Source organism: Dipteris shenzhenensis, chromosome 22 (assembly GCF_047967505.1).
Source record: "Dipteris shenzhenensis isolate YYH24624 ecotype China chromosome 22, Dip_SZ_1.0, whole genome shotgun sequence".
Classification (NCBI taxonomy): Eukaryota; Viridiplantae; Streptophyta; class Polypodiopsida; order Gleicheniales; family Dipteridaceae; genus Dipteris; species Dipteris shenzhenensis.
The window spans coordinates 11,017,244-11,042,654 of NC_141617.1; the positions used below are offsets into that span (position 1 = coordinate 11,017,244).

The 25,411-nt window shown below is 44.3% G+C and overlaps 1 protein-coding gene across 2 annotated transcripts in view; it reads left to right on the plus strand.

The window, feature by feature from the left end:
• Window positions 1–387: 387 nt before the first annotated feature.
• LOC147887723 (UDP-galactose transporter 1-like) overlaps window positions 388–25,411 on the plus strand; it is a 34,376-nt gene continuing 9,352 nt past the window's right edge. For both annotated transcript variants that reach the window (XR_015543101.1, XM_087393385.1), the window contains exons 1-2: window positions 388–669; window positions 16,930–17,122. Coding sequence is in view for 1 of the 2 variants with exons in the window: in XM_087393385.1 (XP_087249511.1) it covers window positions 17,012–17,122 (111 nt within the window). In the remaining variant the exon portion in view is untranslated. The remainder of the gene's footprint in view (window positions 670–16,929; window positions 17,123–25,411) is intronic.

Below are 25,411 nucleotides of genomic sequence, written 5' to 3' on the forward strand. Positions count from 1 at the left end.
CTTTTGAGTCTGGCTTTGCCATTATGAGGGTTGTTCCCATAAAGCATAAGGTTGCAATATTGCTGGTAGCATCGCTATTGTCTGATGACAGTTGGGGCTTGCAGGTACAACCCACGACATCCTACATCAGCCAAGTGGTATAATATAAGAAAGGTGCGTGGATTTGTGGGGGCAGTTTCTGGCGAGATTGATTGTGAGTTGGTTCTGGAGAGTCGAATGGGAACGGTATCGGGCCAAGGTCTAGGGCGGGCCAAGCAAGCAAGGCAGGGAATGGGAAGGTTTGCAAAGAGAAAAGAAAAATATATTGAATGAAAAAGGGAAGAAAAAATAAAAAATAAATAAATGGGAAGGCATAGGCGGCAAAGAGCAACTAACCTTCACCAGTGGCCCCCTTCTTCATCCTCTTCTTCTTCTTTCTTTCTTTCTCTCTTTTTAAGCTCTGTTTTTTGCCATCGCCATAGCCAGAGCTCTGTTTTTCAATAGCCATAGCCGTAGCTCTGTCCTTCCATCTCCATCTCCATCTCCATCTCCATCTCCATAGCTCTCTCCTGCCTTCCCCTCCTCCCATCCTGCATTTCATCTATCCCTCCTCTTGCGCCACCCCACTCTCCTCTCCGATTTCCCCAAGATCCCTCCATCCTTTGCTTCCATCAGCTCCCTTGAACTCATGTACGTGCTTTCTGCTTTCGCTCAACTCCAAGTTTGTGTTTTTGCGCTCAGTCTGCCGAACTAGCCGCAGCATTCTTCTAATCTCAACAAATTTCGTGATCGAATTCTCCCAGTTCCGTGTTTGCACAACGAATTCTTCCTTGCCGTCTGTATCTATATGTTCGATCTGTATCTATGCTAAAATTGCTGTCTGGAACCCGTAGATCTACTCTATTGCTCGTCCTTCTTTGTCGGCTCGTCTGCAAATTTTACTTTCGAGATTTTTCGTCCTTGCCGTCCGATGGATGGGTCGCTAGCGTTCAACAATTGCGCTTGTGGATGTATCTACAGTGGAATTCACGTGACTTAGCATGACGTGTATCGGCGTCACATTATTAACCGTCGTATCTTTAGTAAAGCGGAATGTTAACGTAACGTCCTTTTGGTCTTTGCATTTGCGATCGGCTCTCATCAACATTTAGATTTGCATGTAAGTGTCCGCACACCAGAAGAGATTGTATTGCTCTTGCTCACGAGGAAAGAATTGTAGAAGATCTCTCTCTTTCTCTGTCCCCACCTCCCCCGTTGCGTCTATCTTACATCGGAATAGCATTACATGTATCCGCGTCACATTACGAACTGCTGTCTTGACTTATTTTAGTAAAGCGAAAACTTAACGCCACTTCGTTTTGGTTCGGTTATTGCATTCGCGATCCATGTGCTTTAGATTTGGATGTGACAGCAGTACTCCAGAAGAGACTGGCGTGCTCACGAGAAAAGAATTGTAGAAGAGTCTCAGAACCCAGATCACTGCTGCCGTCGGGATCTTGAGTATTCCATCGCCAGGCTCTTTTGTTTGATGTTTTCTTTGTACTGCATAGCATGTTTTTTTGTTCTTCGTAAATCACTCTTGTTTGAATGCTATCAAGATGCATCTTTTTGGATCCATCTTGATAATACATTGCTAAGTGCTACGTCCTGGCCTCTTTGGACCCTTCTCCTTTTAATTTGCTGAGTAATATGTTTTCCATGCAAGTCCCTTCTCACATTTCGAGATTTATTTGCTAGTGCGGCTGATTCATCCATCTTTTCCAAAGAAAACGTTGTAGGCCATTCAAAATATTTTGGAGAAGGCAAGTAGCCGTCTTTAGCCACACATCGGTAAATGATCCTCTGCCAAGGATTTCAGTTAAGTCTTAAGGTACCTTGGGAAGAGCATCAATGTCCCCTTTAATGGAAACCCCTTTGTCAAGACACTTCGCATGACTATTCGTTTTCTTTGAGAATCGTGGATGAGGGGAGAAGAGGACATAAAGTGTTTCCTTCTATATTTCAGTGATTCAAGGTTTTGAGCTTTTTCCCTTGTATGTCTTGCATCCTTGATTGCATGAAATTTAGGGAGGGGAGGTAAATTCTTGTATATTGCAACAGTCCCTACGACTATCCAATGTGGGAGGGATATGTTATCACCTGTGTAAAACATGGTGGCAAACAAATGTAGCCCATGAGGGTAAGCGATGATACCAAGATAGAACAGGTTGCCTACCCAAGGTACGAAGATTCTGATGGGTACTCGTAAATGTGCCATGGGAGAAAAGGACTTGCGTACAGAGCATGCTTCAAGAATGACTAATTTCATGGTCTCATCAAGACGTGCACATCGCTTGGTTGGATCTGCGGCCCTTGAACTAGACAATCAATCACATTAGACAATCAATTGCAAGATTCAGCACATGGATTTGCACTTCCAAGAAGACGACTTCATGGGTGATGCCGGTAACCAGTTGTATAGAGAGGCCAAATGCTCCCAAATCCCTTTGGGATGCATGTATGGACTTTGAGGCTGGCTGGCTCTCTACAGTGGTCTAGACCTGTAGCTTGTGGGTATTCAGCCCATGGCTGGGAGGTGAGGTGCTAGCTTCAACCCTTGGGAGTTGTTTGTGTGGTTTGTTGGACTTTGCCTTGAAGTGATACCCTACCAGGGTCTGATGTTTACTAGACCTGTTTTGGGATTGTTTCAATGGGTCATCTTGGCAAGGGATGGACAGTCGACCCAATACCAATCACCTTGGGGCACCAGTCTCGGTGGCGTTTTGGGTTGTGGGTGGGCTGGAGCTTCAGTGTCCATTTTCTTTTTTTTTATTATCTTTGTAGTACAATTTTAAATTGAAAAAGAAAGAAACATTTTTCCTTGGGTAATGTGTTTGTGTTTGTGTTTTGTTTGTTTTCTTGTATTCCTGGTTAGTTTGTCTTTGTTTCCTCGTGTTCCCTGACTTGGTCGGCTGGTTGATTTGCTTCCAGCCTGCTGGCCATATCCATCCCATACATTTTAGCAAAGCCAATCCTCCACACACTCCTTCATCTAGTTCCTTATGCTTTAGCAAAAGCCCGCCCCCCCCTTTCCCTACTAAAAGAAAATTAGGAGAGGAAGAAGAAAAAACTACCATCCTTGGGCAGGCAGCCTTCACTCCCTATGGTAGACAGGAGATCAACGGAATTGTAATCAGTTCTTTATGTTTTGAAGATGATATTTGTAGTAACAACTGATTTTATTCGTCTTTGCACAAGGAAGAGCACTTTTATTGCTCAACGTGGTAGTTTAACCATACCACTTCTCCGAATGGATTGTAGTACAAGAAAAGTAATGAAGAAACTTCAAAGTTCGCTCTCTTTTATTTTGTAGTCATTAGACCTTTGGAATTACAGCTTTGGGTATGTTCAGGTTTCCTGAACTTAGAATCAAAAGCCAAAGTGGGAGCTTCAATGTCTATTTTGTTTTTCGTTATTAGTTTTATAGAAAAATTTAAATTAAAAAAGAAGAAAGCAACATGTTTCCTTGTGTAACGTGCTTGTGTTTGTGTTATCGTTGTATTCCCCGTGTTAGCTTTGATTTTTTGGGTTTTCAATACAGAACTTCACATAACTCTCTCTCTCTCTCTTATTTCTTCTTCTTCTTTTTCTCTTTGTTATCTTTGTTTTTGTTGTTTGGGTAGGGATTTTTAAAACTTCGCAAGCATTGGGTTTATCCTAGAGATTTTGGAATCTTTCATAGTCTTGAAGGCAGCTTATGCTTGGGTATCGATCAGAAAGTGTAGCTTTACTTACTAAGCGATTTTTGTTCTTATTTTCACTTTCACTCTTAGTTTTGTTTATGTCTTTTACAACCCCCCTTCTTACCTGGCCTATCTTCTTGCTCTTTTGTTCGTTCTACAAAAAATTTACTTTGTAAGATTGGATTATTCTAGCCTTATGAAGTTATATACATTAGATGGTTTTTTCCCGTCCTAATCTTGATGCCCACCGCGGTTTAGGCTTAGCATTCCAACACCCACTTTAAGCTGAATATGAACCGCCAACTTGTAATCTTTGAATAGACCAGGCTTACATTCAGTAATTTGGCTGCCCCCAACACATGATGGTCTCATTGGATCATTCAAAGCCACTAGATGAAGTAATCAAGGCACCTAGTGAACCCGTAAGCACAAGTCTCAATAAACCAAGAGAGTAGGAAAAGACATTTCTTAATATTAGAAACAGAAAAGAAAAGCAACTATGCTCAGCAGCAATAAAAAAGAATGATCACGGATCTTTGGATCCAAGTTTATTGAATCTTCAAGCTAATTCGAGCTCATTTCAAGAGATGATGTGTTTCCGTAATTTCATGCATTTTCAAGAATTAAAATATTAACAATGCACGTGCTTGCGGAAAAGGAATATGAATATAAACATAAATATATAAATGAATGAGTTTGTGCAAACATTTGGAAATGCAACTATGCCATCCCCCCTACCTCTTAGGCACACATAACGGCATTCACCATCCAATAGAAGGCCACTGTGGACAATTCTAAGAGTGGCTCACAAAGACTAGGGTCCCACATGCTTACAAGCGGTGGGATCTTAAAGAAGATGACAAAGAAGATCAATCATGGGTCGGCCAGAAGAAGAGGTTGGTTACCTCTTGAAGAGGGGAGAGCTCAACCCTTCTCTGTATAAAGGTCTGCCTGGGCGGGGGGTGCTTTTGGCAGTCATTTCTCAGGCAGCTCCAAGAAGCGCTGCACATTTTGGCATTCAGCAGCAGGAGAGAGCAGCATTTAGGGCGGCATCCAGAGACTTTCTTCTAGCACTGCTCTTCTGGTTGTAAGGTCACTTTTGTATTCAGTTTTGGAACTATATTTCTAATGCTTTGGTGGCCTATCTATCTGTCTACATCTTCAGATCTGTGTGTTTTTTGATTCATGCTTGTACATGGAGTAGGATTTTGTGGGTTAACAATTTTGTGCTGTGTAAGGTTTAGGGATTGGCTTAGCAAGCAATTGCTGGAATAGGGGCAACAACCAGGGTGGGGGACTATACAACCAATGGATGCCTCGCTTCGTGAATATGTAGAAAACACCTGCAGGCCAAGCCTTGCAGAAACACTCCTGCCTTTCTACCGTCGTCCAAGAACCAATTGTCCCTCATATGGCATGCATGGTATAGATGATATCCTGCCAAATGGCAATGATGGTGGCTGTTGGGGGTACTCGCTGGCCTCCCATCACCTAATTGCAATGGGAAACCTAGATGTTTCAAGTAATAATGCTGGACTCCATCTCCCAAAACATCTCCATGTTGTCAACTTGGTAAATTTGGGCCAAGGAAAATAGGACTCTACACCACAAGGGCCTAGGTAGTTTTGGTGGAACCTGGTTGGAGAAGAAAGACCTCTCCCATATGGTGACCTCCTGGATGTGGTCACCTTGCAATGCCAAGCGTGCCTGAATCAAATCTCTAACTTGGCTCCTTGTGGACATGAGGCCTACAATGCGGCCCACCAGTGTACTATCTTGCAAAGATTGTATTGCTATCTGCAGCTGTTGCTTGTCTTCTAGGGAGAGGAAATCTGAACATTGTGGGACTCTAGGGAGCTGCTAAACCTGAATAAGGATGGCAAACTTCAAAGGATACCCTCTGTTAGTTCCCCGCTAGTCCAGAGCACCATATGCTTGAAACCTCACATCTTGAGAGCTAATCCTAATCCGCCCATGTCTCTTGCTTTCAATATTTTGATCCCTTTTAATCATTTTAAAGTTCATGCTCCACTCCTTCATCTCAGGCCTAATATTCCCCATCTCAATCTGAAATCCTCCCCCAATACAATTGATGCTTACCTCTTGAGTTCAGAAATGAATGGCACCCTCAAGGTTAGAGGATGTTGGAAGCAGTGCAGCATGCGGGGACTAGCTGAGCAGAAACATAGATGAAATGTAGAAAGAGACCTCAAGCATGAGATACACCAGAGATCTTCGTAACTATAGTACACTTTTTTATTCATACTGATGGTGTAAATGCCCTGACTACTGTTGTACATGCTTGCCAAATCAGCATACAAAACTGCGCATGGAAACTCCCCTAACTGCTGAAAGATGGCTGACTGAATGCCCCAAATGGGGGCTAGACTGCCCTCATATAGGGGCTGGCCTCTGGCCGACTAGGCTGGTCTGTTTGACAGACCTTGCCTGGCCGACTTGGCCGATCATGTGGTCCAACCAGCTGACCATGCTGGTTAGGTCAGCTGACCTGACCAGACTAGCGTTCAAGGGCTGGTGCTGGCCCACCCAATTGGATCTCAAACGTGGCTGGGGGGGGTCTAGCCTGGTGTCACTGCTATAAGGTCTTCGACTCTTGTGCATGTGACATTCCCTCTACTGAACTTGTTGCTAGGTGGATACCTTGCAACCCTTCGCCCAGGCGACTCTGATTGCTCCGCTCGGACCTTTGACTGAGCCCACATAGCTCGTGCCTGACTCGTCCCTGGACTAGGGCTCCCAATGAGGTCATCATATAACTTAAGAGTAAATGTGTCACAATGCAGCTTAGTGCAGAGCTGCTTGCGACATTCCCTCCTGCTTAACTTCTAAATGGAGGTAGCTGCTGCTGAGGGAGTGACGTATGCCAAAGGCATCTGATCATGATGACTAGTAACTACGGCTCGAAACTTGACTGTCCTCCCAAAGAACTGGGGAATAACAGTCTGGCATGGTACTGAGTTGGCACCCCTCTGGAAGCTGTACTGCTAAGGCTACTGTGAACTTTTGATCCTTGGGTGGTATGGCACTCCGATAGGCTCCTGGAGATATGAATTGCATGCTGCCCCCTTGTGAACATCTGAGGATTGACTGGGCTGTTGATGCGGAGGCACGGCACTCTTGAAGGCTAATGGCATGAAATTGGCTACCAACTGCTGACATGCTCCGTCCCCACTGCGGAAGATCCACCGACTTAGAAATGCTGGTGTTTCTCTGGGAACTGCTAGGTTGATGACAAAGCCACTGAGGCTAGGCAACCGAAACTGAAAACGTGGAAACTCCAAAATACTCACATGCACTCCTGGGCACTGTGGTACTGTTGTCTGCATGACTGTGGTGAGGGAAAGCTGGAATGCACTTGCCTCCTCTGTTGGCGTGACAACTGATGAGGGTAAAAACTCTGCCGGAATCTGGAACCGTGGATGGAAATGCCTCCCGAAGAACTTGCATGACGTCAGGAGCTGTGGATGTATCTCCAAGGAGCTGAGCGGTGACTGGCACTGCAGAGCACCTCTCCAAGGAGGAGATTGTACTGGATGCTATCCGAAGGAACTATGGAGCTAGTGAGCACTCTCTAATGAATCAATTGATGGGATGGTGCCAGATACTGACTGGTACTGCAACTGCTGCATCCCTAAAAACTAAGAAAGGGGAGACAGAGTGTCGAAGAATCATCAACCTCCGTATTGCTGATAGCTACACCTATGACTTTAGTTATGAGGATACTCCCTCCTGCTAGGCTTGACACTGGTCTGGCAAACTTTTGAGACGCCCTCTCCTACTGAGCATCATGGCCAGTGGGACTGGAAACTGAGCCCCCTAGTGATGGGTGGAAGATCCATCACACCTATACGCTATTTGTGGCATCTGGGGTGTCCCCTTGGGTGGAAGCCCCAAGAGAACTAACTTTGGGAAATAGACAACTCCCTTAGGCGGTGGACCCAAGAGGCTCATCTATGGCAATTGCTGATGGGTTTGAGATATCTCCAAGGATGGAAGACCCATCACTCATAGCTGTGAAAACCATCTGCTCCCCTACTAAAGCTGATCCAGCTGATTGAGCTCCCGGGGTGGAAGACCTAGAGGAACTAACTGGACATGATAAAGCTGCTGGATGAGTAAAAGACACATCCGACGTACCTACACGAACTGACTGATTTTTTCAGGTGGGAACTCCAAGAGAATAAGTTGTTGAAGTTGAATGATCCTCGTAGGTGGTAGACCCACAAGTCTCATCATCTGGGCGTGTGGAATGAGCTGAGCTGGCCTCAGGGATGGAAGACCCCTGAGAGCTGGTTGTGGAAATGGTTGCACTACCCCCATGGGGTGGAAGACCTTGAGGCACTGCATGTAGCTACTGTGGAAATTGAATGGTCCCTTGGGTCTACCAACCCAAGGGAAACCACTGGCTGAGCTGCAAAATAGTCCACTGAACTGTGCTCGGAGATGGAAGACTCCTAAGCAGATAAAGAACGGTCTGTGGGTATTGTGGAAGAATGGTCCACCATACTGTGCTCTAGGGTGGAAGACCCTTGATCTGATCACAGACTCACATTGGTAATTGTGGCTGAGGAGAGGAACTGTGAACAGGCCATGTCATTGCTGGTGTTGTAAAAGCATTTGCTCTTGGTTTCGCCCGTGCTGGACCTCGTATGCTGCCAAATTGGCACGATGTCTAGATCGATGCCGGGCTGCCTCAAGGCATTCCTGTTCCAACGGAAGCTGGAAAGGGTCCAATGTTGTTGCATCCTCCTTTATCTTCTTTTCCTGCTCGGGCTGCTCATAAAATAGCCTATTCTGCTCAAGGAGATGATCCTACTCCTTGAACGTTTGCTTGAGAGCTGCTGTACTGGATGGGTCCATGATGGAAGACTGGTAGACCCATCAACTGTTGCAACAAGGACTGCGAGAGAAAAAATAAAATGTCCCCCCTAACCTTGCCCCGCAAGGTGTAAATGCATACGGACGGGAACTGGCCCGATGCGTGACGAAGGTTGGCAGGGAGAGGCTAATGGAGTATGGTACTACTATAGTTTGCTCCCTCCTCTGCTAACTGAGTCCCCATAACTAAGCTGTGCCACCAGGACTCCCTCCAACCTACTTCAGATCAGAAGGAACCTTATTAATCTGATACCAATGTAGCATGCAGGGACTAGCTGAGCGGAAACATAGATGAAATGGAGAAAGAGACCTGTGCTTAATAGTGATATTATTCAATGCTCTGTAATCTATACAGAGACGAAAAGTATCATCTTTCTTCTTCTTTAATATCACTGGCGAAGCAAAAGGTGAAAAACTTGGTTGAATCTGCCCCAACTTGAGGTATTCTTCCAGTTGTCTTCGCACCTCTGCCTCTTCAGTAAAACTCAACCTATAGGGAGGTCTATTTACAGGTTCTGCCCCCGGGATTAGTTCAATATTATGCTAAACATTCCGCTCTGAAGGTAACCCATAAGGTAGCTCATCCCTAAAATAATCAGAGAATTCCTCTGTTATTTGATCAGCCAGCTTGGCCATCTCTCCATTTTGAGCAACATCAGTGCTAGCCGAAGAATCATTAATCGGCTCTACTGATGCAGTACAAAGAAATAAAAACTCTTCTTGAGCTTTTTGAATTTTCATCACGGAAACCAACGGTCATTGAGGTATATTCCTATCACCTCGTAAGACATACAGCACATCATTCATCTTGAATTAATAAATGTGCTTTTTCCAATCTATAGCTGGATTCTTCCTAGAATGCCAAGCCTTACCCAGGGCTATGTCTGCATGGGCAAGCTTAGTCATTTTAAAATCAAGCTTCTCAGCATAGTCCTGAATTTGAAGCTCCAACTGGATAACCCTTTGGTCCCATACTTTAATTGAACTTTCGTCTGTCATCCTGACTGTATATGCATAGTCAGATGGGCTAGTCTTTAGTTTCAGCCTCTTTACGAGCTTGGTGTTAATTACATTGTGCGTTGACGCTGAGTCGAACAACACAATGACCTGATGATTAGCTACTTGCCCTTTCATCTTAATTAACTCCGTATCATTAAAGGCTGTATACCCCGTTGCTGCGGGCTTTGCTAGGATATTATCATGTGCACTAGTTACTATCTTAGCAACAGACACACATAACAAAAAAGATACTGACCTTTGAGAAGATCCCGCTAGCTGAATCTGCATCTGTTCTGCTCTGGGACTTCCCTTCATTTCTACGTCGCATTCTGAGACCATCATCTAAGCCATCCGACGATCTTTGTTCCGTGGACAATCTTTCCACTGATGAGGCTGAAGGCAACCAAAACACAAGCCTTCTCTCCTCGTTTTTTCCCTTTGCTCTGGGTTTAAAGAGGACTTCGACCAAGCCCAGGCTGCCATTGGTGTTACTTTTCTTTTCATTCCAATGGTGGTACTTGATTTAGGAGTCTCAACTGGTTTCGCCTGCTTGGCTTGACCACTAGACTGTGAGGCACCCCCTTTGCTAATCCACTTCTTCTTAAACCCAATTTTCTTCGGGTACCCATACTGAGTCCCAACCTGCACAAACCCACTTGGTCTGTTCCCTTTTGCATCTTCATAGTTCAGGGCTATGGCAATTGCTTCATCTAGCGTGTTCGCATACTTAGCCCGAACTTCCATCTTTATCCGATCATTCAATCCAAAGATAAAATCTTTTACTTGGATTGACTGAGGTAGGGGTTCATCAACCTTTATTACACTTTCTCTAAACTTATCAGTGTATTCTGCCACTGATGATAAATTTCTCTGACGAAGGTTTCGGTACTGATCCCAAGCTCAGGATGCTTCGCCAGGAGGTAGGAATTGTTTTCTAAGTTCCTTTTTAAACCCCTCCCAGGTAGTGGATGCTACTCCATCTTTCTGCTGTTTTATCCACCACCTATCCGCTGCCTCATTAAACATATGAGTGGCCTCGCGGATTTTCTTCATATCATTCCTGATTTCACAAATGGCGAATGCCTCGTCCCATTTGTGTAACCAGGTGTCAATGATATCGGAACCATGGTCAGACATTCGACCAGAATACTTTTCTGGCCTATAATTGGCAATATTAGGCACCTTAGCCCTCCTAGGCTCGACCGTACGAACACTGGACTCCGGTTCCATCGGAGATTTACTTTTCTCCTCATGAGATGGTCTGGCAGACATACTATGTACCATTTTTCTGAGTTCAGACTTCCCCACATTTGTTTGTAACTGCTGCGCTAAAATCTATTGCAAGGCATCCTCTAACATCGCAATTCTGCCAGACAGTGTATGACCTGCTGGGTGCGACACCTGCGGGGTCGGTCGGACTCCCGACTCTACAGGATCCATCATGGAAGCTTCTTCTTCCATTTTCATTTAGGTCAATGGGTGTTTTTTTTTTAAAAAATAATAAATAAAACACCGCTTAAAACTGTAATTACAAATCGAAAGTCCAACTTCCAACTTTACAGTTGTAAACTTCAAATACTCAAGACAACAGCTATCCCAACATATACCAAGCTGCAAACCACGAATACTTTTCCTATGCTAGGGAAATAACTGCAAATACCAAAAACTGTAACTTGAAAAAAACTTAAAATTTTCAGAACTTTAAGAAACTCGGTAGAGAGCCCCCCTGATCAGATTGCTCTTTCAATTTTAGTCAACGGAGATCTCCCTGCAGGTACTTCGAACAATAGATGGATCCTAACGAGAAGCCAGGTCCTCACGCCAAGATCACGACCTCCGTAGCCAGCCGTGACCAACCAAGGAACAACAAACCAGAAGAACCAACTCTCTTTGTAACCACCGACTAGGTGACCTCTCTATTGGGTTCAATATGAATTTCATCTCTCAACTTCAGCCAAGAAATTCCGCGCCTCATAACCTCCTCTAAAATTAATGTGATCGTTTACCACATTCGCAGGTCTTTCACCCAGCATCGCTTATCACTTCGAAGGATCTCCACGTAACGCAGATATCGGATTAATTTCCCTGGTCCTAAGCTAGCTGCAGACCAACGGGTGTCCAAAATTGCTTCACGCCTGTCTTTCAAGATTCCTACGTGAACCGTACGCTCCTGCAATATCCCGGAGTCCTGGTCCCGAATTCCTTTGCGTGATACCAGGTATGAACCTGCGATGACGTCCAACTACCAAATGTCAGATTCCAACAGCTGCGCCGTTCATCCATGCTACCCAAATAACCAGCAGCTTGGTTGTATCGTTGTCTCGAAGGTAACCACCCATAATCCTTGCATGATGCCAAGGGACGAGACAACTAAACCCGTGACCACCTAATAGCACACGTCGCTCGTCGTCACACGCCCAATACAACCCGCGCTTCCTTCATGCGCAACTCGTATGAATCCCATCATTCAGCCTGAGCGCTCTGATACCAAATGAAACATTACGAACTAATCTCTGCCTTCTTTTCGTCGAATCACGGGCACGGGCACTTGGTTTCTCCTCCCAGCCAACCTCGTTGGTAGCAAGCTCACAAATCGTCTATTACGTAAAAGCTCATGCTTGCTTTTTTTTCAACGAGCCCCAAAACTCCCTAGATGAATCTAGTATGCCACATGTCATAATTGTAGGGTCTTTCCTTAATGCATTATTTACCCCTCTCTTGGGATATCTTTAAAACATTTGCCCCTAGGCACATTTAATGCATTAAAGTCCCTTAGCCTTAGATCCACCTAGTCTAGTGCCATGTCACCCTCACCAAGGACCTTGACCTTTATTCCTTTTTGATCATTTACATGAAGCCCAAACAAATATAATACAAACATTGATCCTTTAAAAGGAAAATGCCGACTGACCCTTCCCAGGTCATGTTACCTCGACTTGAGCGTAACAGTTGGAGATGCATTGTTGGGCCTGGAAGAATAAACCTTTAAGATGAAACTTAAAAATGGAAATGGATTGGAGAAGAGCAGATACTGAATGGTAACTATGGCAAGGAGTGATGGAGATGACCTGGAGATGTGGTAATGAATGATGAAGAAGCTGAGTATCAACCAAATGACCAATGATCGGCATGTGTCAGTAAGCCCAATGCACGACAAAACCATATAACTACACTAGATGAGCATCTTGTTGACCAGTCACAATCTCAACACCTCTAACATCAGCCTCACCTATGATCTACTGCTGCTATTCCTTGCTCCAATGCTTGTGCCCTCTCTGTCTGCCCATTGTGGACCAACTGAAATGAAAAATAAAGAAAGAAGACGGAAGGGACAAAGGGGGGATAAAAAAGGAGGGATGGAAAAGAGGGAAAAAGGCGGGGGGGGGGGGGGGGGGGCGCAAAATACAGCCACCCCAAGAGAGCCTTCTTCGGCTGTCGAAAAAACAGCCAGCAAAGGAGAAAGAAGGGGTAGAGGCAGCTTGAAAATGCTGTCCTGCCCGCCCAGCACATAGCAAGGCAATACAAGCCTTGTAGGCTTTGTTTCAGCCCTGCAAGCCTGCCAAAGAGCTGGCTCGAACTAGACAAGGGGGAGGAGAGAGAGCGAGCAAGAGGGAGAGGGAGGCAACCTGCAGCGGGAAAGGGAGAAAAAAAGGAGGGGTGGGCTGTACAAAACAATTGTGAATAGTGTGAGGACACAATGGAAGCTGAGAGGGTGAGAGGGAGCTTGAGAGACACAAGTTTTGGGGGGTGCAGTCTATTTCATCCATATATATATGTGTTTGAGTATTGTACATAACTGGGGTTAAGGTACAGTGACCTTTAACCCCCATAACCTCCCACTTAAAGGCCAATGTGCCTTTAAGGGAGAACAACCACTGAGCATACTATCCAATGCCCATCAATACACGATAATGCTCAAACTGCTGACTAGGTAGACTCTTTGTCAGCATATCTGCAGGGTTATCATCTGTATGAACCTTGACAAGCTCTATGTGCTTGTCCTCAAGTATCTTTTTGATAAAATGGTACCTGACCTCAATGTGTTTGGTCTTTGCATGAAAGACTGGATTCTGTGCTAGTTGAATAGCACTCATGGAATCACTATGCAATGTCGGTACACCTGTATGAATCCCCAAATCTCTCACCAGCCAATCAAGCCATATAGCCTCCTTGCAACCTTCTGTGGCTGCAACATACTTGGCCTCTGTGGTAGGCAAAGCAATGCACTTCTGTGCACGAGATATCTACGACACTGCACCACCTGCAAAGGTGAACACATAACCAGAAGTGGATCTCCTGCTATCCACATGCCCTGCATAGTTTGAATCTGTGTACCCAAATACACGCATCTCTCCTCTGCCAAAGCAGATACACACCTCCTTGGTACCCTTCATGTACCTCATGATACACTTAACTGCCTCCCAATGCCTCTTTCCTGGATTAGCCATATACCGGCTAACATCTCCCACTGCAAATGCAATGTCTGGTCTAGTAGCTATCATAGCATACATAAGACTCCCAACCGCTGATGCATAAGGAACCTTGGCCATCATGGCCCTCTTCTCATCTGATTTGGGACTATCTGCATGACTCAGTTTCACATATGGAGGCAATGGAGTACTTACTTCCTTCCCCCCCTCCATATTGAAACGCTGCAATACTTTTGTAACATACTCCTTCTGTGAAAGCCAAAGGAGTTTCTTACTCCGGTCACCCGTGATGCGCATACCAAGAATATGACCTGTAGGTCCCAAATCCTTCATGTTAAAGGCCTCATGCAACTTGGCTTTCAATGCATCAAGCTCATAGCCAATAACATACCATCTACATAAAGTGCCAGAAGTATTAGGCTATTATCTTGAGCCCTTTTAGTGTAGAGGCAGTGATCAATCTCACTTCTTCTGAAACCCTGGGACCGAATGAAAGCATCAAACTTGTGATACCATTCTCTAGGCGCTTACTTAAGGCCATGGAGACTCTTTTTCAGCTTGCAAACCAAATGCTCTTTGTCCTTTTCTTCAAAGCCTTCCGGCTGTATCATGTAAATTTTCTCATGCAAATCCCCATGTAAGAAAGCTGTCTTGATATCCATCTGCATAAGCTTCATATCCTCTATCGCCACAAGTCCAAGTACACATCTAAGTGTGGTCATCTTCACAACCAGAGAGAATATCTCATCAAAGTCCACACCCTTCTCTTGCTTGAACCCTTTAGCAACCAAACGGACCTTGTACTTAGGCACATCATCACCTGTGACCTTCATCTTGTAGACCCATTTACATGACAATGCTTTCTTTCCATGTGGCAAAGAAACCAAATCCCAAGTCTTATTCTTTATGAGTGAACTCATCTCTGATTGCATAGCATACTACCACTTGCGCTGATCCTCTCTCATCATAACCTTTCTGTAGCAAGAAGGTTCCCCGCAATCAGTAAGCATCACTTAGTCTACCCCTGGAATAAATCTCTCAGGCGGTCTAGACACTCTAGTTGTTCTTCTCAAGGGCATTTCAGCTTATTGTCCCGCCTGCATATTAGCCACATTTGGCTCATCATTGCCACAATAGATGATCCATCATCTGTCCTTGATTGTGTACCTGTGGGAGTACTTGGTGGCACCATTTCCTACACATTCGGTGCTTGGACAGTTTGCTGTCTATCAACATATGCGGGTGGAATCACATCCTGGAAAGTCATTCTCCTCATTTCCATACAACCTGTCATTCTCTATCACCTTTTGAACAGCTTCAAAAGCTACAGCATGCAGATCTGAAGTAGAGGAAGAGGTCACTAGGAGATCAAGCAATAGAGGCAGTCTATTTATAGTGTGGCTCAAGATAGAGGAAGGCTTGGAGGCATATGGGTTAGTTTACACCCCTGTCTCAAGGAGAAAAAGACATTGGGCTGCAATGGTCCTGATGGAGGATCTGGTTAAATCTGTGTTTCAGGATTGTCGCACGCAGAACCAGCATGTCTACAGTTCTGGTAGTTGTGAAGACGAAAAGGTTGGATAAAGGCCCTAGGATTCATCTGCCAACTGGCAAACAAGCTGTGGATGCCAGTATGGTCCTAAATAAGCATGGCGTCATCAAATACTAATTTTAAATACCGGTTGGGGTGGATGACCAATGTGCCAGGCATTGCCACATATTAGATCTGGGTCAAGCCATCAATGGCTATGAGATTAGAGTTCATCGTCTATAATGCCGATGTCACCCGTGTGTAGAAAGCCTTCCTCGTCGATGGTGTTGGCAGTGGAATGGGATCTCTTTTACATCCTGTTTGGTATCTACATGATTAACCACAACATGCCTTTTTCCTGGAGAGTAGGGTGAGGTTACTTACTTATTTGGTGCCTGTTGTGGTGTTTGGATCAGCCAAGGTTCCAATAGAGGGACAGTATTGCTACTCGTAACACTGCTTCAGCTAGATGGCTCTGTTTTTTGGAATTCCTGCTTGACAGGGCAGAGCGGTTTGTGTACTGCTCCCTTCCATGTTAATATAGTACTATTTAAGTAAAAGAAAAAAAAACAGGTCATCTCAGTTTTGACATGTAGTTCGCAGTACAATGTGGCAGCTACATAAAGCTGCTTACGGCATATGTCTATCCTAGTCCTATAGGGCATGTTCTAATGCCAAAGGACAATAGTGCAGCGTTTCATTTGTCCTCCCCATCTGACAAGTCTTCAGGTTGAGTCCTTTTTAGACTTTTGTTTTTTCCACAATGAGGCAATGGCAGTGTTTGGAATCTGGATAACAATGCTGAGCATGCTTAATGGCATGCTGATGACTGTTCTTGTCATCCTCACTCACGTAAGAGACTCACATGTTGCATATATATTGCTGTATAATTTGTCTTTAATTTTGGCTAAGTTGTTTTCTTATAGACTCTCCCTTTTGTATATTAAGTCTGGTATAACACTGTGCTATCATATCTTTTGAAATGCATTATAAATTTAATAATTCTCTTTTAGATATTTTGTAATGTTATGAGAAGATGTAAAATTTATCAAAAGCTTTAGATAGAAGTCATAAATTGTGGCTTCACTTCAGAGAATATTACGTTGAGATCCATGGTACTGAAAAAAGAGTTAAAAGAGCAGAGTATATTACCTAAACATTTTAGACATCTTGAATAGTAGTGTGGCAGGCATCCAAGTAGGCCACAGTACGGAATCAAGAATTGAGACTAGTCTGGCTGTTTTGTCTCTTTTCTAATGATGATCCAGGGTGGATGCAATTTTTCTGCATTCAGAGACTCTTTGAAGTTTGGCTGAATATTTGCTGAGCATTTGTGTAGTACTGATAGCTGAAAGTTTTAACTTGGCAGTGAGGATCAATTGATGCTTGATCAACAAGATATTCAATAAGTGGTGCAGGCATGTGAGAAAATCAAATACCTCTCAAAGAAAATGGAAGAAAAGCCTACACTAGGTGTGCCAAATGTGTGGGCAGCTGTGGCAGTTATTCAATGGTGGTGTTTCAATGTTCTTGTCATTGTCATGAACAAATGGATATTTCAGGTTGGTCATTGCTTTTTACCTTTTGGATTATAAAATGATTTGTACATGCAAAGTTTAATTTTAACTAATTGCATGAGAAAGCTTGATGAGTGAATTTACCCAAGACCTAGTGGAAGTAAACCAATTAGTATTCCTTGCAGGTAAGTTAGAAAGTCGTTCAGATGTGCTCATTTTATACCTGCCACGTGCTTTAAGAGGTTTCTAGGAAAGGGCAGACACTCATCCAGACTCAGGCCAATAGGAGGGCTGATCTCAGGTAAAGAGGCCAATGGTCTAGAAGGCTGGCTGCCCTGGCTAGGTGCTCTGCATCTCTGGGTCTATAATGCTCAGCCCTTCCTCTGCCTTGGGGGGGATCACTGTTTGCCGGGTGACTCATTTGGGTACTCCATGTGCCGTCCGCCTACCCAGAGAAAGTTCTGAACCAACCTCCTTAGCTGCCCCATACAACCCCTGTGGAAACACCCAATGTCCCAGGCCGTCGCCAAGAAGAGGACCTGGTACACTAAAAGCGCTCGATCTCCGAGGGAAAGCCTAAGTGGAGCTCCAACATAGTTCATCACAGACACTCTAGCACTGGGATTATCTGTTGAATCATCCAGCCCATCCAAGATAGTGTGGCATCTTGCCACGGTATCCATCTGAAGCTGAGATCAACCCTCGTCCTCCTCAGATGCTGTGAGGAAGCCTACTTTTTTATTCCAATTGATCTTGGCTCTAGAATCCCTGCAATAGGTATCTAGAAGGTGCCACACTCTCTCTAGGCTCAGCTGTGTCCCCGCATACAAGGCCGTGCAAACTCTGAATCCAAGAGCTCCTCATCTTGATGGATTGGCAATCACATTCCACGAGGCATGCCTCATGAGATCTCATAAAATAGCCCAAGTCCTCTGCCACCAACAAGAATAGGAAGGGGGACCAAAGCTTGACTCATTGAGCTGGAGAGAGAGAGATAAAGCTGCCCCTTTGTGACCAGCAATCAACATCTGACTGGAGCTGTGTGCATATAGGGCTGAGACCTCTTGTTCCCAATACTTTGAGAAGCCTCATGATCCTCTCCAAGAAGGCTGCCAACTCCACCTTGTCGTAGGCCTTCTTGAAATCCTAGTGTAAAATTGCTAGTGACTGAACCACCTGACCCCACTTTGCTGTGAGAAGTGCAGTGGAAATGAACGGGAGTGAAGAAAGAGAGAAAGCCAACCTCACACACCAAACAAGAAGGGAGAGAAAGACCAGAGAAACTGCAAGTGATCTCAGGTCAAAACCCGACCAACTGCTGGGAAGACCTCTGCTATAGATGCTCAATGCTGCTACACAATGAGATGGAAAACAAGGAGTGAGGGGGGGCCTATAGATAGCCCCTCACCCTCCTCTAGTTGGCTGACCTATGAGGGCCGACTCACTGCCCTACAGGGCCGACTCAGCTGCTAGGGGACCGACCCTTCTCTGCCCTTTATAAGGGCTGCTCATAGCCTCACAAGGGGCTGACCCCACCTGCCTATCAGGCCGACTAGCAGCCACTAGTGGCTGAACCCCTGCCCTATATGGGCCACCCTGATCTGCCCTATGAGGGGCTGGACACACAGCTTATAAGAGCTCACCTCCTTCCCCAAGCAGGTTGACCAGGCAGCCTAGGTGTCCGACCAACAAGTCAGCCCACCTGGCCCCGTAAGTAGCCTGGCAGGGGTGGGACTGCAGCACCAAGGGTGGCCATACAAGTCCTCCACACAGGCCTGATCAAGGTGCCTCAAGAGGAACTGCCACGCGGGATGTAGATAGGCCACAAGGGCCCCATACATGTCAGGACATACCGGCCTCAGATCTGCCTGGGTATACCTGCTCTCCAGGGCACCGGATCATCCGGGATCTGCCACAGTGGCCCATCCTACACTACCCTCACATGGGGCGGGCACCACAACAAGGCCATCTCTCTATACCCTATACTAACCTCATGGGGGCGGGCACACCCACAAGCACTGACCCTCTCTCTGTAGAGTGACATCAAGAGATGTTGACCTTCAACATCTGCAGCTTCTCAGAATGTGAAAATGTTGTCCAAAATGCTCCTCTCTTGGACAAAACTGTGTGTCGTGAACGATGCCTAAGATGTGTGAGTGCAACCGCAAACTCAATACCTTGTCTAGGATGTTGTATGCGGCGTTGGATCGGGTGCCATTGGCATATATCGATATGTTTGCCTATCTTTTGGATCAAACAAGCCCACCTGCATGCAAGAGAGTGAGGCAGCTTCCCTGAACTCAAGATCTCCTAAGATGCCAAGTGCAATGGGGTGGCCACATGCTCGTAAAAGGTGCAGAAGAAGAGTGGGGAAAGCGTGAGCAGATTGTTGACTTTCCTCAAAGTGGATTGTGCACTCCCCCTGGCTTGTTCAAACGGTACTGATTGGCCCTTTTAGGAAGTGACTACCCATTTTGGAAGTAGCATACCCCAAGTTGTTGTATTTGGTCCACAGTTTGGTGTGGTAGCAATGATGCCCCTCCCGATGTGTCGGATGGATTGGGATTACTCACCCTCAAAACCACCAGCCCCTTTGCAGCTCATTGCAAGATTCTAGCACTAGGAGGGCTTTGTTCTCCTTCGCTCAACCCCCCCATCAGTTGGAAAATAGTGAGCTATAATGTGCACAGTTTTCACGACCGGGTGCATCAGCAGCCCCAAGGATTGATCATGAGATAAGAGTTGCAGCATACCCTCATAGGACACACGATAGATGTTTTGATGGTACGAGAGCATATGTTCTCAGCAACAGATATCAAGAGATGTAGTCACCTACTCCCAAGATGTGGTCCTGAGATATAGTCCCCAACAATAGGACATGATTGCGGAGAATGCATCTCTATGGGACATGACCTCTCTTGAGAGATGTTTGACCAAGGAGACCTAATAAGTGGTAGAGCGGCGTATATTGGGCATAGGGGTCAAGGATCTCTGTATTCGGGTCCTTAATGTTTGTCTCCAGTAGAGGGGCCCTTTCTAGAGGCAACTCACGGTGTGTCTTTCTGAGGACTAATGGATTATTGGAGGAGATTTCAATAAATTCGAATTTAAGGATGACAAGCAAGCAGGTTGCAATGAAGCAAAGGAGTCGATGAAGATGGTGCTGCAGGGGGCAGCCCTGTTTTGCCTCCCTTTGAGGTTGAGGATGAGGAGGCCCTCTTGAATTGTGAAAGCGGCTTGCCCTCCTAGAACTAGAGGCACCACTTGCAGGGATGCTAGGGTATCGGGTCATAAATCTATCACCTAGACTTCTCCCTATCTGCCATTCACGAATGTGCTACCATGGAAGCTCATCTGTCATTTGAGTTACGTTCAAAAAGTGCCAGCTGAGTAGGGGCTGATATCCACTCATTCATAGTGACCATTGTTGGCTTCGTCTTGCTCCCCTAGCTCTCAAAGGAATACCTATGTTGGAGAATTAGACCTTTCATCTCGTAGGAACGGCGGGGTCCAAAGGGACTTTTGCGCCATTCGGCCGTGATGGCTACACCAATACTTGGAATCCACCTACTAGCTGCACTTTGGTGAGAGCTCTCTGATTTTGGGGTCACAAGTGTAGTTTGGCTGCATGCAGCGAAGGAATGTTGTGGACGTGAATTCCACTAGCACAATTGATGTAATGTTGGGCTTTAATCATTCTTCATCGGAATCATGGTCCTAATTACCCAAAAAAGGGAGACCACTAAGTTAGCCAAGCAACTTGGCTCAGTTGGCCAATCATTTAGTTATGATAAGGGATGACTTTGGTTGGCCAGCTACTGGACTTCATGGGGGCCATAAAGGCTCCCTTAGTATCAGTAGAGACCTAGCCCCTTGCTCCTCGACCACATTAAAGCTAAATAGGATCACATAGTTGGCACAATGCCCTCTTATACTCAGCCCTTTGGCACCGGTTTTTGAGCCAACAGCTTGTATGCAGTTTAGAACTTGTCGCTTTGTGCAGCATAGAGTAGTTAGGTTTCATCATATTGTCATCTCTTATGCCCTTGTTATCTTGGTCTTTGTTCGATTTAGTGTTGTGGCATCTACACATTTCCGTATAGTAGCACACGTGCTTCGTTCAACTTGACACTTGTCCTTAGTTCTTTCTCAAGGATTTCAATATTGACAATTGATGAGCATGGAAAATCATTTGCTTCATGATTACAAGGTAGACAATCTCTATTACTCTTGTGGGTTCTTTTGCAATACATTCCACTCCCCTTGGGTTTTCTTCCCCTCCATGATTTTAAGTAGTTATTCCCTAAGGGTGTGTGCACATGCGCGCGCACGCACACAGAGAGAGAGAGAGAGAGAGAGAGAGAGAGAGAGAGAGAGAGAGTCTATTAATATCCATGGGAGACCAATAGGTCTATGGGACAGCAAAAAACCATCTAGTACATCTGCTTTAGGGAGGGCACATGGCAGCTCCCAGGGAGTGCAAAAGCAACCCCAATTATTTAGAATACCTACATCATAGTCTGAAAAAGTAATCAGCCATACGTCAGTTTAAGACTAAGAGTCTTTTGGTTTCGATTTAAACTCTTTGATTAGTGCTATGCCTTCATGATAAACTGCCCATTTTCCATCCTTCCTAGCAGCCCGGACTTTAGCTAATTCCATTGCCTTGTTCTTCAATTGTGCTCGTGTAAGCTCCTCAGCTATCCATATCTTGGTCCCTTTCAACTTCTAAGATTGTCAAAGTAGCTTGATCCGTAAATCTCGCAACTTAAGTGTAAGAATAGCATGTCCTTTGGAGTGTTGGATATTAGTTGCCCTGTCATCATCATCATCATCATCATTATTATCATCAACCTTCCATTCAATATTAAGCATGGCTGCTTTGACATGTGCTAAAGTCTCATTGAAAGAGTCATCATCTTTGAACCATCCTTCAGGGAGCCCCCCCACTCTAATCTTCAATGCATTATCACGTATGGCTTCGTGTTCTTAGATCTCTTCTTGGATATCATTCTTGTTTGCCTTTGTGTCAAACTCCTCAATCAATTCTTTCTTGATTGATTGTACTTCAATATGGACCATATCTTTGATTGTAGAGACTAGTTGAGGAGTAGGAGAATTCTTACATGAGTTCACAACCTGCTTGCCAGGGATGCGTCAAATTTACGAGCAAAAACCTATGAGAAGGTTTATCCAAGCGTGTTTTTCAAGAGATTTAAAAAATTCTATTTCTTTAGGAAACATGGTTTTTATACTTTTATTTTCACTAGAACTAGATCCCTTTATCATAAAAATATACAGAGTAGTCACTCATTCATTTTTACACAACATAAATTTTCTTATTTTAGACATTCCTTTGTACCCCTGTTATTACCTTAAAAAAGTGTTGAAAAATAATTCCTTTAAGAAACATCAATCATAATCACTCTCAATGTAATAATACTATACATATATAATTACTTATTAACACATTTATATCATATGGCAATATCTTTATAGTGTTTTTATAGCATAAATAACAAGATATTTATGGACATGTTTCTAAAGAAGTTTAAATTACTATAAATAAGTATTAACTTGGGCTTATATATCACTCTCATAATATACATGTAATATTTAATATTGTGTATGCAAGATATAACCCCATAGATGTGCTCAAATGGGGTGTTTCGATCAATTTGAGTGGTTGAATGACTATATTTGGACATTGGATGTGAAAGTTATGTCACTTTAAAAAATGTTGTCCAAGATAGTTTCCCTAGCAAAACTACCTTGGAAGACCTACTTCAAAGGGGTTTCGTTGGCGAAACTACCTGGATGGCTTACTTCAATGAGTTCTTTGAAGAAACCCTTTCATGAAGATAGGTTGAGAGAGGTTTTTCAATGTCACCCCCTATTAAGTAAAAATTGTAAGAAGGATCATAAGGGAATTTTCATAGAGAAGTCTACTCTACATGTGGATTTCTTCAAAAGCCATCCCATTATGGTCTCACCATTCCTAAAGATTCATCACGTAAAGATTTGTGTATAAAATAGGCATTGCTATAATACTTTGCATATTTCTAAGTGAAACTATGTTTTCTTCTGATCCATTTTTGCATAGTTGGAAGCTTTTTTTTTTTCCTTCACTTGGACGCTCGAAAGATTTCGCTCAGAAAATGCTCATCCTCGCTTGCCAAGTCCCTCTAGAACTTGAAGTCAAGCTTTTACTTTTGCGAGCTCAAGCCTTAACTCTCTGACTGCTAATAAATCTGTTCATGTTGTCCAATGATTGGTCGTTTGGACCCTTCTTGCTGGTAATTGTGTGCATATGGAGAGGGTGTCATGGCTGCAATTGTAGAGTACCGAGTCTTGATAGTTGAGGTTGATGGAGTTGAGGGGGATTTGGAGGAGAGGGTAGGTCATTCCATGTTGGCTATTTCTTTAGAAATCCCTAGCTGAACCTAACCCCGAAGTTGGGCTGAGGGTTCAGCCCAACTCGGGGTTAGAGACCTTAGGAGCTTGTTGTGAGAAAGTACGGGCTGGTATGATGAATTGGTACGAGATGTACAGAAAGGGTACGGAGAACTGTACGGGGCTGTTACGATGAGGATTACGTGGGGGTTTCAGGACTGTGCGAGAAAGCTACGAGGAGCTGTATGGGACTGTACGGAGAGTGTACGACGAGCTGTACGGAGGGCTGTATGGCAAGCTGTACGGACAGGTACTCTTTTTCATCAAATATTTACAGCCAAAAAAAATTATGCCAGCTAAATGTGTAATCATAGTAACTGTTTGCTTCTACTTTATATTAAAATTCTGCAAAGTCCTTGTTACATTAATATACTCCATGTGGCATTACTCCGAAGGGGTTGACTTGGGTTGGGAAATCATGAAGTAAAGCCAATAGTCATTGTAACTTGGGCATAAGAGGCTCTGTGTATTTAAAAATTAACTTCATCATTTGCACCTTATAGTATGGGAGTGATGCTTGATGAGGGCAATTTGTCTTGTGTAGTCACAATGTTGCTTATAAAGAATGATTACCTAGAGTCTTACTAGATTGCTGCTTTTCGTACCACTTAAAGGGTGCGCACTCAACAAGTGACTATGCTTGCTGCACTTGAAGTGTAGTCCCTTTGCTCGAGCATCAGCTTTGGCTGGCAAATCGATATGAGGCTTCTTCACAAGAGGTCTGGATGTCTGCTTAGCCTTTTCAAGCTGGGAGTTGGAGTTACTGGCTCAGTGTGGTAGACAAGAAAAATCGGGGATTTCTAGGGGACCTCTATAGCTACCTTGTAATACACAGCGTATAAATAGAAATGGAAAAGTATTGACAACTAACACATTTCGTCAACACACCCCACAACTACGATCCGTCATATGCCAATTTCAAACATTTCTACAACCACAAGTGGGTTCGTAGATGATTAGGGATTGATGACTGCAATTTCGTTCAAACCTTCTTATGGAATTCGGAGAAGAACCAGAATCCTATGCTGAAAATTTTGATGGATATCCCTTGGGCTGCTCAAACATGATCAATCAACATTATGCGCTTTCCTCCCCCACATATATGCTATATTTTGCATAAGCACGTCATCCAAGTCAACATTCCATCACATTCGCAGACCATAATTGGATCTTCACATGCCAACATAGAGTCCTACATACTAACATGACTCAAACATTCATGCCAATCCTTACCTAGCCTTTGCAAGACGCACAAACTCCATGTTGCCTGTACCACTTGTAATACACACCTAATTACCAAGGTACCTGCATCCAAGCATGGCTGAGCCTCTTGTCTCTATGTCTTCAAAGTCTGTAGCTCGTTTTGTTTCTCTCCACAATGCATGCCATCTCTTGATCCAATTCTTCAATTGGTTCCTCAAAGCGCCAATCAAGATGTGGCTCGTGCATATATGTCCATATTTAGAAGCTCCCCATAAGATGCCTCATGCATTAAGTCACATGATAGAATATCACTAAGAAGAGGAGACACTTCACTATCATTACCATTAACAAGACATGCTACATGTATCTGATTATCACTTTAGCAACAAGCATCTCCTTCGGGGATTCTACCTCATGTGAATTAGAAGCCGCAAGAGTTTCCAATTGCATTAGTTAGATGCAAGCTCTCATTGGTGCACATGACCTCAAGGGCGAAGAGGATAAGGGTCAAGAATGAAACAAAATGGTTATCTCTGGCAAGCTCATCAGCATCATAGAGTGAGAAGGCTTCACTGCCTTCTCCCTGTTCATCATAATCACCCTCATCTTTCCTTTCCATTGGCCATACTCCTTCATCATTACTTAGGTTGATTGTCACATGCCCACCCTTTGGTTGGT